The following is a 15,107-nucleotide window of genomic DNA, read 5'->3' on the forward strand; positions in this document are numbered from 1 at the left end:
TGGGAAACAGCAATCCACCAGTTTATACATGGATCAGGAATCGAACCCATGCGGCCACACTAGACAGGTGAAAGGTAAGTGAGCTATCTCTGCACATCACCTCGTGGGACTTGGAATGACCAATTAATGCAAGAAGGAAGAGAAGTTGAGAACATGATCCGGCTAAAACAAGTGAAGTGACAGTTTATCATTACAAAAGATAAAGGATAAATCAGATGGAAAAGATGGACAATCGCCGGGATTGTGGGATAAAGGACAATGCAATGATTGTCACGTGAGTTTGTAAAAACTCAAATCAACAACCTATCTGGGAGAGCTGTGTTTCGGTTAAATGGTGTGTAATTGCTTCTTGTTCACACCAAGTAAAGTACAGGTACAGGTACAATACAGGTGCAATACGGGACAGGTAGAGTACAGGTAAAATACGGTACGGTACAGTACAGTACAGTACAGTAACCTCCAAAATATTGCAAATAGGAATGATATCCACCCAGATGTAAGGAATGGTGTTTTGGTTTAAACATGGAAGGATGGAATAACAACAACAAGAAGACATCGAGACATGAAGTCTTGTGTTCTTCCTCGGGATCCCATTCCAATTATCGTTACCTGCAGTAATCAGGTCTCCCTCCTTCACCTTTTGTCTCCCTGCTCTCATGTCATGGCTTACTCAACAACCTTCATTCACCTTTTTTTTTGTTGTCTTTCTGGTTTTATACCATCTCTACCTTTTGTCACACTCATCTCCCCCTCCTTCAGCTCTTCCTCCGGAGCGAAACTTCCTAAAACTTCTCCAGTACCTATACACCTCCTAATTTTATTTATTCTTCCAATTAACCTCCTCCACTCTCGCTTCCTTATCTCCTCTTCCGTCTCCCTTCTCCTCTCCTCACTTCTTCCTTATATCCTCTCACTTAAGCCTACCTTCACTCCGCTCCCATCTTCCTTCTCTCTCTCATACTCCTCTTCCTCCCCCCTCGCCCCCCGTTTCCTCTTCCTTCGCCGTCTCCCCCTCCCCCTCCATCTCCTCTCCCTTCCCCCGTCTCCTCTTCCTTACTCCTCGTCCTCCCCCCGTCTCGTCTTCCTTACTCCTCGTCCTTCCCCCGTCTCGTCTTCCTTACTCCTCGTCCTACCCCCGTCTCGTCTTCCTTACTCCTCGTCCTTCCCCCGTCTCCCCTTCCTTACTCCTCGTCCTTCCCCCGTTTCCTCGTCCTTCCCCCGTCTCCTCGTCCTTCCCCCGTCTCCTCGTCCTTCCCCCGTCTCCTCGTCCTTCTCCCGTACCCTCTTCTTTACTCCTCGTCCTTCCCCCGTCTCCTCTTCCTTACTCCTCGTCCTTCCCCCGTCTCCCCTTCCTTACTCCTCGTCCTTCCCCCGTCGCCCCTTCCTTACTCCTCGTCCTTCCCCCGTCTCCCCTTCCTTACTCCTCGTCCTTCCCCCGTCTCCCCTTCCTTACTCCTCGTCCTTCCCCCGTCTCCCCTTCCTTACTCCTCGTCCTTCCCCCGTCTCCCCTTCCTTACTCCTCGTCCTTCCCCCGTCTCCTCGTCCTTCCCCCGTCTCCTCTTCCTTCCCCCGTCTCGTCTTCCTTACTCCTCGTCCTTCCCCCGTCTCCCCTTCCTTACTCCTCGTCCTTCCCCCGTCTCGTCTTCCTTACTCCTCGTCCTTCCCCCGTCTCCCCTTCCTTACTCCTCGTCCTTCTCCCGTCTCCTCGTCCTTCCCCCGTCTCCTCATCCTTCCCCCGTCTCCTCTTCGTCCCTCCTCCGTCTCCTCTCCCTTACTCCTCGTCCTTCCCCCGTCTCCTCTTACTTCTCCCCTCTTCCTTATCCTCTCTTCCTTCTCCCCTCTTTCTTCTCCCCTCTCTCCTCTTCCTTCTCTCCTCTTCCTTCTCCCCTCTCACTTCTCCCTGGTCCTCCCACACCCCACTCTCCATTGCCTTCACCCTCTTTAGTCTTCCTCTTCAAGACTTCAACATTTCTCCTCCACATAATCCGTACGACACGTCCTCCTCAATCCGTTACGTCTTCTTCTTCCTCCTCAAGCCGACTTCCCCCCACTCTCCCCACATCTTCTTCTTCCTCCTCCACCTTCTTTCCTCGTGCTTCTCTCTCGTTGCTTTCCGGCTGCTCTCCCTCTCCCCTGTCTCAGCTATTTCCCTCCCTCTCTCACTCCCTCCTCCGGCTGCTCTGCCTCCTCCCGTCTTTCCTCTCAATCTCTATCCCTCTTTCTCCCTCTGTCCCTCTCTCCCTGTCTCCTTCTCATTCTCTCTAAGCACTTCGCCAACACTCGCTTTCTTATGCTCTCCTTTTTCTCTCCGTTCAACTCTTTCCCCCGCCATGCCGATCCTCACGGCTTTTCGCCGAACGGCCTTTCTGATCCGGTGAGTCGCCGCGCACGGACCTCCCTCCCTCCCGCGCCTGCTCTTTCCCAATGTTCTTACTGTTTGTGTGTTTATGTTTTATCCCGTTCGGTGCAATTTCTCGGCATCCATGGTGAGCTTGTGGGCTTTTCCCCCTTATTACCTTCGCAGGGTGTTTGTTGTTTGTGTGTTGCATCGCCTCTAGTTGCCGGTGTATTGTGCTTTACGTGCTTTGCAGCAGCCGCGTCCGTGCGTACGTACTGTCTGTGTTCCGGCTCTCGGGAAGCCACATCGTGCCCCATGAGCTTCATCATCCCGGAATGAGACCCCGATAGATAGTGTTCGAGGAATACCAGGAGAGATTCCCAATGAGTGTTCTCTTCGCAATCCCGGACCCGCTCCCCCTCTGTTCATAACACAGCACCACTCCGTTTGTCTCACTCACTTCCTTTCCTCCTTCTTGTCCCACTCGAGCTCATTCATTTATCGCAGCACTCGCGTCCCTCCTGCGATACTGTCAATTCCAGTGATAAAGAAGATGCACATGATGATGACGTGTTGTGACGATGATGACGTAGGCCGTAGGGTGGTGGCATTCGTGGACATGATCGTGGTGTTGCGTTGGAAGTTGGGAATGATGAATGTGCTGGTGGTGGCTCATGAAGATTATGATGGTGTGTGTGTGTGTGTGTGTGTGTGTGTGTGTGTGTGTGTGTGTGTGTGTGTGTGTGTGTGTGTGTGTGTGTGTGTGTGTGTGTGTGTGTGTGTGTGTGTGTGTGTGTGTGTGTGAGTGTGATTTAAGGAGATGATGATAATGGATGTAAGGATTACACCAGAAATTATCTCCTTTATATGGAATTCTGGTATTCCTAACATCATTTTCCCAGCTGTAACTTGAAGGTCCAAGTTCAAGTTTAGTGAAAAGTAACAACGCTGTTACACTACCATGGGAGTGAGTCGACGAAAGCAAGATACACTGAAAAACCTGGCAACTGATGGCTGTTCGGAGAGATGTGACGACATTTTGAAGGCTTCGGTAGCGGAGAACCTGGTGCCTGAAAGTTGGATGAACTCTAGAAAACTGGAGTTGGGGTATTCGCATAGCAAGGAGAGCTGGGAAGGTCTGTGCTGGCACGAGACAGAAACCTGAGATGTGGGTTGGGGAAGGGGGTGGGTGGGGGTGTGGGGAGAGCAGGGGGGAGAGTGGAGGCACGCACAGACACAGTCCAAATTTGCATCCATCATACCTCCACTCTTGGGCCTGGTGATCTGTAACAGATCATTATTCGTTTAGCTGTTTGCTTCTGCCTTTCTACGTTTGCACTTGGATGTGTGTTGCTTCTATGTCACGTACTCCCATCTTTATGTCCCTTCATTTTTTTTGCGTATTTGTCAGCTTTAATCCCGATTTCTCATCTCTTTTAATTCCTTGTTTTGCATTTCCACGTTCACTGACCTGCTGTCTTTGTGTGCCTGCTCGTGGCGTTTCATTGGCGAAGAGGATTGCCAGTTACACCTTTACTGGCTCCACACATCAATGTCATTTTAACCCGAGAAAGGTGTACCCCTGGGCATACCCGTTCTGTACGGATGGATGGGTATACCCAGGGGTACACATAATCTAGTGTTAACCTTTGTGTTCTGGAGAGTCCAATGAGTGTTAAACTGCTGTTTATGTCTACACTCTTGGGTCTTCCTGGTTCTTACATGGTGTGTGACGGCCTGGTTTATCACCAGGCTTAATTGGACCTCCAGCAACGTAACTAACTGTTGTCATAGTTACAGAAGTTTTTCGATTGTTTTCACATGGCAAGGGCCCAGTGTACCATTTGGCTGCAATACAAAGCAATATCATCTTTCCAAGGCAAAAATCACGTCGGTGTCATAATTTCTAAAACACTACCGGAGAGCTCATTTGTATTTTGAGAATGTACTTAATAGTCAATCAGCCAGTAAAAGGTGATGGAATAGGACATCATTTGTAGTCTCATGACAGCCACCATTTTTTGAACCACTCTAATGTATTGTTGAGGTTGTATGTAATGACGTCATGGTAAAGGGATTGGCGTGAGGGTTGTAATGCACCTTTCAGTAAAGGAATCAAGTTTAGATTTTGTATTATTGCATCCCTGACAAGATGAAGCATCTTCAAGTATGCATGAACTGCAGAAGACCACACCCTGCAGGAGACCAGGCTGTGCATGAGGCCATACGAACCCCTGCTACGGTCTCTCACATCGTAGGGAGCACAGAATAGTTCCTCAACTTTGTGTGCCCTGTTTAAATCTGTCATAAAACTACAGTGAACTTGACCATTTGGCGATTATCAGTTGGCATTTTGTCAATTTTCACTACCCATTCAGGAAAAGCACACTCTACGTTTGTCCAAGAAGGTTTGCGTCTTGTCATCGCAGTGCATTCGTCTTTATCGTTAGACGCAAACACTCAAGTTTTCCTTGCATTGTTAAATAAATTTATGCTCCTTCCCAAACTCGAACTGTTCTTGAGGGGTTTTGAAGGAGGGATTTTTGGCTTTGTATGAGGACTTCAAGCTGACGAGGGCACATTTGTTTTGGGTCTTTGCAATCCTGTAATCCATGCTGAATTCATGCTTTTTATGACGTGTTAACCCTCATACCTTCCATGTTACAGCATCTGATACACACATGGAAGCAAAGGGACAAAAAGCCAAATTAGGGGGCAGGAGCCAGGTGCTAGTTAACCATCTTAAGTACTAATGGGACAATGAGCCATTTAATCACTCGTTCAAGAGTTCCTAGCTTTTCTTACCAAATGACAGACACTTGTGGTGTTGCATGTGAAATTCTTGTTGATCTTGTTCTGTGGCTTACATCCAGACGTCAGACCAAAGAATGCATCAACGCAATATTCTTACATTCCCTCGCGATTAAGGCCGCCACACACTAGCCGATATTGACCGATGCGACGCAACAAGACCGTCGGCGACGGATCTTGTGCAATCTTATTTTGTTGCACACTGCCGCACGCTATTGTCGGGGAACAAAATGGGAATGAAGAAGAAAAGCAGGAAGAGGATGAGAAGGTGAAAGCTCTGAGCACTTCTGCTTTGGCACTACTGCTGGTACATCACCAAAGGCATGCCAGGAGAAAGAGGCGGCTGCGGGGAAAGCCATGGGTAGAGAGAAGGCCGGCTCACGGAGCGTTCAACAACTTGCTGACAGAAGATGAACATTCTTATGTTAACTTCCAAGTGGATGCATCCGACACTCTTTAATGAGCTGGTGGAGTGTGTCAGTCTATGGAGATAGCGAGGAGAAACATGGCATTCAGGGGCGCCGTCTCAGCTCTGGAGCCGCAACAACCTTTTGTTTTTTGACAATTCCGCTTTAAATATGATATGTTGCCACAGTCATACAAGTAAACGTGATCCGTCCACAACTCTGCGAGCTGGGTGTTTTCCTTTTTTGACCAAATGTCTGCCATAGTGACGCTGTGGCCTGAAGGCACTGAAAGCTGGACTTTAATTGGTAAATACATTGTGCTGCGTCGACGACCGTCGCAGAGCGCCGCACACTACACGACGACGCATGACTGTTGCCGATAAATAGTCGTAAAAGTTGAAGATGTTCAACTTTTACGACTATCGCCGCAGTGCCTGAGAACCTTGTTGACGACGGTCACCAACCGCCCGCACATTACACGATTATCAAAAACTTTCGCAGACTAATCCGTCGCAGACAGTCTTGTGGCATTGCGTCAGCTAGCGTGCAGTGGGCTTTAGATGTTTCATTTGTATTGTGTAATCATTTGACAGATGCTTATTCAGGTTGCATGGTATTGTGGGACAATTCTTAGTACCGTACATATCTGTGCCATGTGTGTCACAGATAGGTCAGTGAAAGAAGGGAAAAGGAGTTCTAACGAGACGGTGCAAGGCAGGATGGTGGAAAAGCTGGCTCTCATGTCTGCATCCTGCATGTGAGAAATGGGGCCTTTACAGGTGTATATTCTCTCTCTTTGTTAGGGGCATGTAAATCTCCCTCTTGCACTTTCCCCTCTCGATTCTTCATTACTTTAATCATCCTCTCACAAATGTCATTGAATACTAACTTATATATTTTTGTGTTTCTTGGTGTGTGTTTTAGCTCCAATTTTCTCTTATTCTTCCAATTTCTTCTCTTTGATTTATTTAGCAAAATAAAAATGTATTCTGATCACCATTTATTACCTCTGTCACCGACGGTGGATGGTTTTCACTGCTGTCTATTTGTTTGTCTGTTTGTGTGTCTGTCTGTCTGTCTGTGAGCAGGATACAGTGTCTCAAAAGGCTATGGATGGATTCGGACGAAATTTGATGGACATATTGGGTGTGTGACAAGGACAAATTGCTTAGATTTTGGTGAAGATCCAGATACTATAATTTTTAAGTGATTCTTCACCATCGAGAGATAGGGCCAAAAACGATACATAGCATGATATCTCAAAAGGTTATGGATAGATTTGGACAAAACATGATGGGTAGGTTGGGTGTTTTTTTTTTTTGTTTGTTTTTTGTATACAAGGTCGAGGCTCGTATAAGAGCTAACATTGATCACAAAAAAGACAAACTTACACATAAAACATAAAACATATGATAAAGGGAGCGGGAGAACAAGATAGAGAGCAGGGACATCGGGAGATGGATGATGGAGATGGAGGGAGAGGGCTTGGGGGGGAGGAGGCGTGGGAAAGAGGGGGTGGGAGAGGTAAAAAAAAAAAAAACACGTGGACACTGCTAGGACTTTCAGGAAAGAAGTCGGTATTTCAAAAAAGTGGATCTGGGGTGAATTAACGGGGGTAGAAAAGATCAAGGTTTTAGATGGGGGGTGATAAGAGATGGTGGTGGACAGCCGTTTTAAAGACCTGGTGGGAGGAGTGGGATTGAAGAGAGTGAGGGAGTTTGTTCCAGAGGTGGTTTGACGTGGAAGAATCGATTAAATTTTGGTAAAGATCTGAATATGCATTCGGATACGATAATTATTTAATTTTTAATGTCATTCTTCACCATTGAGAGATGGGGCCAAAAGCGATTGTAAAGCATCATATCTCAAAAAGTTGTGGATGAATTATAACAAAATTTGCTGGATGAGTTAGGTAAGTGACAAGAACAAGCTGATTAGATGTTGGTTCAGATCTGGATACAGATCCGGCCTATCGGTGGGATACAAAACGTAAACTGTTCAGCCTGGCGGAGGTATGCGCTCTACAGAGTGCTGTTCTAGTTTGATAGTGCTCTGAACCTTTAGGGATGACTTTGGGATGTGATTGTGTAATAAGTCTTCATTCACTGTCTTATCTTGCTGAAAATCAGCTTTAAGTCCAAAACAGCTGTGTGATTATTGTTGTATAAGTCCTTTCTTACTAATGAATACTGCTCTTTTAATGGTGGTTTTTTGGTACCGGCCTGTTGAATTGCTTGAGTTAATCCACCCAATTTTGGTCATACTGGTAACAGCTGGTTGTTATCCGACTTTATTTATCCGACTTGTTACCTCTGCCACCAAAGGTGAATGGAGGTTATGTTTTCACCCCAGTCTGTCTGTTGGTTTGTCTGTTTGTTTGTCTGTGAACAAGATATCTCAAAACGTTGTGGACTGATTCGGACGAAATTTGGCGGAGAGGTAGTGCATGTGACAAGAACGAAATTATTAGATTTTGGTGAGGATCCGAATCCGGATCTGTATCCGAGAATTTTTAAAGTGATTCTTCACCATTGGGAGATAGGGCCACAAACGATATATAGCAGTATATATCAAGTTGTGGACGGAATCGGACGAAACTCGGTGGAGAGGTTTCCTATGTGACAAGGAAATATTGATTCAATTTTGGTGAAGATCCGAATCCGGATCCAGATCAGAGAATTTTAAATGTGATTTTTCACCACTGAGTGATAGGGCTAAAACCGATTATATAGCAGGATATCTGAAAAAGTTATGGACGGACTTGGACGAAACTTTGTGGAGAGGTTGGGTGTGTGACAAGACCTCGATTTTGGTGAAGATCTGAATATGGATTCGGATATGATAATTATTTAATTTTTGAAGTGATTCTTCACCATTGAGAGGTCGGGCAAAAAGCGATATATAACATGATATTTATAAAAGTTGTGGACGAGTTATGACTAAACTTGGTGGACGAGTTGGTTAGGTGACAAGAACAAACCAATTAAATTTTGGTTCAGGTCCAAATCCAGATCGGGCCTATCAGTGGGATACAAAATGTAAACTGTTAAGTCTGACGGAGGTATGCTCTCTACCGAGTGCTGTTCTAGTTGCTTTGAGTTTCTTGTTAAACCAGATCATTACCTCTTTCCTGTCTTTCCAGCACATTGTGACATGTTCAGCATACCTTGAGTAATCATTTTAAAAGACAGGCCAGAGACAGGCCAGATGTTAAAATAAAAATAGAATTTTTTTTGCTCATTTCATCCAATTTTTTCATCTTTCCTCAAACATTCTCCTTCCCCACCAACCCTTCTCATGTGTATGTGTTGTCAATAACTGCTTCCAGCGAAATGCATGCTGTCCATAAAAATGGTGCAATAATTCACAAAGAAATTGTTAACCTTTCTTGTACAGTTATTTTACAACCATCGAATCATACAAGAGGAAACTTTGCTTGCCCTTTTTTGCTAAGACACAGAATTGGATCGTTTAGCCAATCGTGCCTTGACACGCTCCTATCCCAGTATCAAGATGCTAACACCTCGGGTAGTGTGGACTACAAAGTGAACTAGACAGGGAGAGGGAGAGGGAAGTAGATGACTTGCGTCATACAATTATGTTGGAACATACAAACAAGCATTTTGGACTCGTTTGAATTTTTGTACAGAACAATGACAAAAATAGTTGATTGACAAGGCTCTGCAGACTGACACAGAACATGCAAAACTTGTTCATTCCTGCCCAATTATCAAGTCATCTGTATCCTTCTACTCCTGTGTCTCCACATTTCGATTAGAGCCTATTTTGAATTGATCAACTGTCCCTACCTTCATCGATGTGTTTGATGGACTGTTCAACATACCAATTACTTTGAGTATAAATTGTCACGGATTTATTTTTGGTCTTACTGTTTTATTCTTAACTTAAATTTTATGCCCTCAGTCTTACTTATCATGATTGTAATTAATCTTCGCATTGCAGTTTTTTATTTTTAAAATCTCCCTTTGAAAATGTGTCTCTGCTCTCGTGGTTATAATGCCTATTGTTATTTATTCCAACTGTGACTTTCTTCTAGGCCGAACAAGACCAAGACACATCACAGACGCCTCCCAGCGAGTTGACGAAGCTCTGCTCCACCCAGGTTTGATTTTAAACTGCCAGTTGCTTGGCAATTCTCACTTCAATTTGCTAGTTTGCAAATATAGCTTCGCTTCAGTCACTTGGATGCTTGGCCTCTACTTTCAACCAGGACTATCTGCTTATTTTTTTTTTCCACCCCACCCCTTACTCCCCATTAGGTAATGTTAGAAATGGAAGATTACACGGCGCCCCCACCACCACCCCCTGTTACCCCAACCCCTCGAGAGCGTAGAGGTGGACGGGGGGACAAACGGGGAGGGGCGGCCAAAGGTACAGGAGGAAGTGGAGGTGGAAGTAGTGGCGGCGGTGGTGGTGGTGGTGGTATTGGTGGTGGTGGTGGTGGTGCTGCTGCTGCTGCTGCTGCTGCTGGTGGTGGAAGTGGTGGAGTTGCGACTGGGGGGAGCCTAAGAGATGAAGGTAGTTGCCCATATTCTGGTCCCCAACGTCGAAACTACAGTCCAAGTCGACAGGGAGCTGTTCGGACGACAAGTTCTCAGTCATCTGCTCCTCCTCCTCCACCATCATCTGTAGGGGCACCACCACCAACTCAATCTGGGCCTGTTGGATCTCCTTGTGCTCCTCCACCACCACGGGGCCGAGGATCACCAGCTGGAACCCAAAGGTAGGAAAAGATTTATTAAAAGTTATGAAAGAGAAATTGATTACTTTCTTTCTTATAATGAGGTGAGAGGGTGGAAGGGGAGGAGGGGGAGAACAATCAAAGAAAATGTGAGTATACAAAGATATAACACAACAACCAATCCTTAAACTTCTATTCCACAGTCCCAAGCTGAAGAGAGACGGGGCAGTGAAATCCCCTTCAAGGCCATCCCCACCCCCTGCACTTCTTTCAGCCAATCAAGTGTTGGCACAAAAAGGCGGAGCACGTACACAACATACCATGCGAGCCAAAGGTCCAGGAAAACGAGAAAGAAGCCCCTCATTGGATGGGGGCTCACGAGGTAGGAATACCTCACTGCTTGATCCATATCTTCTTTATTTTCATCATCCACAAATAGGATACGAGATGTAGATCAATGTTATTTTTCCTACAGTTCCTAAGCACCACCCATCAAATTTTTGCACCAAAATCAGGTTCTGCAACATATTCAATTCAATTAAATTTCTTCTTCACGAGCTGAATGCACCTGGCGTTGCCCGGGTTCTTTTTGAATGAATTTAATCTTCTGTACATAGGTCTGACGTGAGCCCAGTATCAGTTAGTGCTCAACGATTCCTTGTTCTTTCTTCTATCGGGCCCCATGAGAGAGAATTTTGAAAGCATGTGTTGCAATCAGTCAGATATTCCTATTAAGTGCATACGTTGTACTTCAAGAGAATTTTGAAAGAAGAAAAAGATTTATTGCGAAATGGGCCCAGCCCGGCCGCGGCGGCCTCGACCGGCCTCGCCACCTAGCCTATAACCTTTCCGGGGCCCGTCCCAACATTTTTTGTTTCAGAGGTTTCCTCCTATGTTTCACCGTTCAGGAGATTAGCGCGTGCAGACAAACAAACAAACAAAAACTTTCTTTTATATATATACTAGCCAAAAGCACCCGGCATTGCCCGGGTTCTTTTTGAATGAATTTACTACTATAATTCAGCTTTTACTCGTGGCCGTAGAAGATTGACGACTATAATTCAGCTCAGCTTTTAATTGCGAAATGGGCCCAGCCCGGCTGCGGCGGCCTTGACCGGCCTCGCCACCTAGCCTATAACCTTCCCGGGGCCCGTCCCGAGATTTTTGTTTTAGAGGTTTCCTCCTGTCTTTCACCGTTCAGGAGATTAGCGCGCGCAGACAAACAAACAAACAAACAAACAAAAACTTTATTTTATATGTATAGATAATATACAGACTTGGCATTTAATATGGAATATTTTTTTTGTGGGGGTGAACTTACTTTTCAAGATGACTTAGAACCAAAAGTTCATTGGAATTATGTTGAAATTATTCTAGAATTTGTTAATGTGACCTTTAAAAGAAACAAAAACCACATTTGACATTTCAAAGCAAATAAATTGATCCTTGAAAGTGATGTAAACTGACATCGAACTCAATTCACGGACAGTACTGTGTTAAACTTCTGTGCGTTTTCCAGAAGTATCTCTTTATTTTGCACATTAGCCAAAAATTTATTTTTTAACAAAAACAAAAGTTAAATTACGACTGGGATTACGGACAGTAAAATTGCAGTTCAGTACTTCGTGTAACCCCCACGAGCATTCAGGAGAGCACGTACATGTTGAGGCATGCTGTTCATGAGATTTGCCAAGTTTTGGACAGGAATCGCTTGCCATGCAGTGACAATAGCCTGCTGCAATTCACGTTACTTCACGTTAGAGGTCGGCTGCTGGTCCAAGTTGTCGATTTGACGCGTTAATTCTGCCGACAAGTTCTCTATCGGATTCATATCCGGGGACATGGCAGGCCACTCCATATGCTCTACACCACGGTCAGCAAGAAAGTGTTGGATCATGCGAGCACGATGAGGCTGTGCATTGTCATCTTGGAAGACAAAGTTTCCTCAAAAGGCTGCACGAACAAATGGAAGCAATGTTTCTTCCAGAATGGCCCTGTGCTTGAACTGGTTCAGGTTTCCATTCAGAACAACCAGGACAGTTTTGCCCCCTGCATGAAAAGCAGCCCAAACGGTCACCCAACCACCTCCAGCTTGGACTCTTGGCACTTTTAAATCTTCGTTGTCAGCTTCATGCACTTGTCTGCGCACTCGAACGCGGCCATATTGACGATAGACCAGAAATCTAGACTTGTCACTGAAGATCACGTGATTCCAGTGTCCTGGCTGCCATTGACGGTGCTCTCTGGCCCACTGCAATCAGCGCTGGCGGTGTGGTCTGGTCAGCCGTGGCTTTCTCAGGGGACACCTGGCACGATAGCCTGCTTGAACCAGTCGTTGGTTGACTAGCCTTCTGGATACAGGCACATTTGTCAGTTGCTGCCACTCTGCCCTTATCCGATTAGCTGACTTGGTACGGCCATTGCGGACTAATCGGTGCAGCTGGCGATCATCCCTCCTTGTGGTTCTGTGGGGACGTCCTGACCTCTGTATTGGAGTAGGGACACCCCTCTGAGCATTTCGTTTCAGGACACCTGACCTTGAGTGATGCCATACTGCCGAGCAATAGCACGCTGTTTCATGCCGGAATTTCGTAAAGCCACCACTAAATGACAAACAGCATTGTCGAGTTGACGGACCATCTCCAGGGGAAGCGGCAATAACTTTTGTAGACGTGCAGCAGTTGTTTTCCACTAATACAGAACGCAACGACCCTTATATACCCGATTGTGAAGCCAATCGTCAAATGTACCTGTCCGTACATTTTGTCATGCCACCTGTGAGATAATCCTGTTATTGACTTCTTGCTGCGACAAACAATCAGTGACATGGTTCTTTTAAGAAAGAAATCACCGAAGCGTAAAAGAAACTCACCAGAATGATATACTGAGTTCAGAAAGTAAACCCAAGTCAAGAAAAAAAAAATATTCCATATTAAATGCCAAGTCCGTAGATAGATATAGTGCTCTTCATTTTAAAAACCTCAAAGCGCTTTACAAAAAAAAAAGTAAGTATTATAAATGATTAAGAAATGTTTTGACACCAATGAAGATAGAGATTAATTTAAAGCAACTGTAAAAAGACAAGATTTATAATGTATTAAAAAAACTGTGACTGATGAGGCAGTGAGGGTTGTGAAAGGCAGAGAGTTCCACAGTCTCACAGTATAACTGTAAAATTATCAATCGTGAAAAGTCTTCAGCTTTGGTGCGGTTAACTCCCATAAACGTCCTGGTGCTAGACTGTAGCTTGGCTGCAGGGGTCTAAGGTGTAATAATGTCAGATGTATAGATTTGGAGACGTTGGAGATAGCCGAAAGGTTGGTTGGATTCACACCAAGCAAATGCACCTTAAATAGCAAGTACAACATGTTTTTTTCTTCAGGTATGTGTTTACATTGATGCAAAGTTCACTTCACTTGTACATTACACATTGGAAATAGGTGAAATGTATTGAATGAGTGCACTGTAACATTCTACACTGTAACTTTCCACACTGTAACATTCTACACTGTAACATTCTACACTGTAACATTCTACACTGTAACATTCTACACTGTAACATTCTACACTGTAACATTGCACACTGTAACATTTGTTACGGATCCCGGATTTAGAGGAGTTACTATTCATGTCATTGCTTATTAATGTAAATTCTATTAAAGGTTGTTGTGGTTAAAGGGTTAGAGAGGCTCCGGATAACAGGAGACCGGAAACGGGATAGTGAACCGGAAGAAGAAAAAGACACAAGGTCCGGGAGAAGCGGCCATCTTCTTCTCATCGCCCAGCTCCGACGCGAGCGGTGTCGATATTGAGCAGCGTGGGGAACGCTGCGTTGGAAAGCCCATCTGGCGAGACGAGTTACCGGTGCGGGGTAATTACCGGTTACACGTCAAGTTGCCGTGGGTTCGTGCACGGAACCAAGCGTCCGGCACAGTTCGCCTCCACGTCTACAAGGACGCGTACGGGTCGCACCTTGGGCCTCGCGCGCTTTGCTTTGCCCGCTTTGCTTTACAAGGAGGTGTGCGCTGCAACAGCTGTTCCCGGTACGTGACGTGCAGGTTTGGAGCACGTCAGCCAGGGGTCCGTTCAACCGCCCGTGTGCGGAGAAGTCGACCTTCACCCTGGTCTGGAGGGGCCCAGAGACATTGTGAGGGACAGTGACTATTGAGGGGTCGTGAGTGGGGAAAGGGGGGAAATATATGAGATGGCCATCTGAGTAATATTGTTGATTGATTGTTGAGTGTGGTTGATTGATTGGGAATATATAATCCATTAATCCGGATCCTTGGTGTGGGGGTTTCTTATTGACTTGAATTGTTGTGTCTTTCATATTGATTGCGTTACGAAAGCGTCTAAATCAGAGATCTTTCTGGCGGGGTCCTCCCACGGTCCGGGGGTCACCAAGACCAGGTAGTTACCGGGAGGACCACGTAACAGAATTGGGGGCTCGTCCAATTGAATTCCGGGATCTAAAATTGTATAACATAATAAAATAAGAATTTTTATTAATTAAAATTTATTAATTAATTATTAATTGGTAAATTTTTGAGAAATTGTGGTAAAGTCTTGGGTGAAGGTTAACAGGTGTTAACGATAGTCACCATGGCGTTTGTTGCACAGAACTTTGCGGTAACACCTAGTGAGGCATAGTTCCGAGCGTTACTAAAAGCGGACCTCTTGAAATTGGCCAAACATTTTAACTTGGAGGTCCGAACTAATTTGAGGAAGGCAGAGTTGCAGACCACGGTGATACAATCTATGGTGGGATTAGGAACATGGGACGAGTTAGCCTGGCAGTGGCTACCCGAAGAACCAGAAGACGTTGAGCTCCGGAAACTGGAGTTGCAAT

The 15,107-nt window shown here is 45.4% G+C and overlaps 1 protein-coding gene across 6 annotated transcripts in view; it reads left to right on the top strand.

Moving 5' to 3' along the window:
• The first annotated feature begins 1,015 nt into the window (after nt 1-1,015).
• LOC137432920 (B-cell CLL/lymphoma 9 protein) overlaps nt 1,016-15,107 on the top strand; it is a 110,321-nt gene continuing 96,229 nt past the window's right edge. For 4 of the 6 annotated variants that reach the window (XM_068125240.2, XM_068125249.2, XM_068125266.2 and 1 more), the window contains exons 1-4: nt 1,016-2,374; nt 9,614-9,679; nt 9,837-10,300; nt 10,462-10,640. In XM_068125240.2, coding sequence (XP_067981341.2) covers nt 2,291-2,374; nt 9,614-9,679; nt 9,837-10,300; nt 10,462-10,640 — 793 coding nt within the window. In that variant the 5' untranslated portion in view covers nt 1,016-2,290. Of the gene's footprint in view, nt 2,375-6,222; nt 6,336-9,613; nt 9,680-9,836; nt 10,301-10,461; nt 10,641-15,107 lie in introns of all 6 variants that reach the window. The other 2 variants (XM_068125257.2, XM_068125283.2) reach the window with 2 other exon arrangements.

This window comes from Myxine glutinosa, chromosome 1, assembly GCF_964187855.1.
Source record: "Myxine glutinosa chromosome 1, kmMyxGlut1.1, whole genome shotgun sequence".
NCBI classification, from domain to species: Eukaryota; Metazoa; Chordata; class Myxini; order Myxiniformes; family Myxinidae; genus Myxine; species Myxine glutinosa.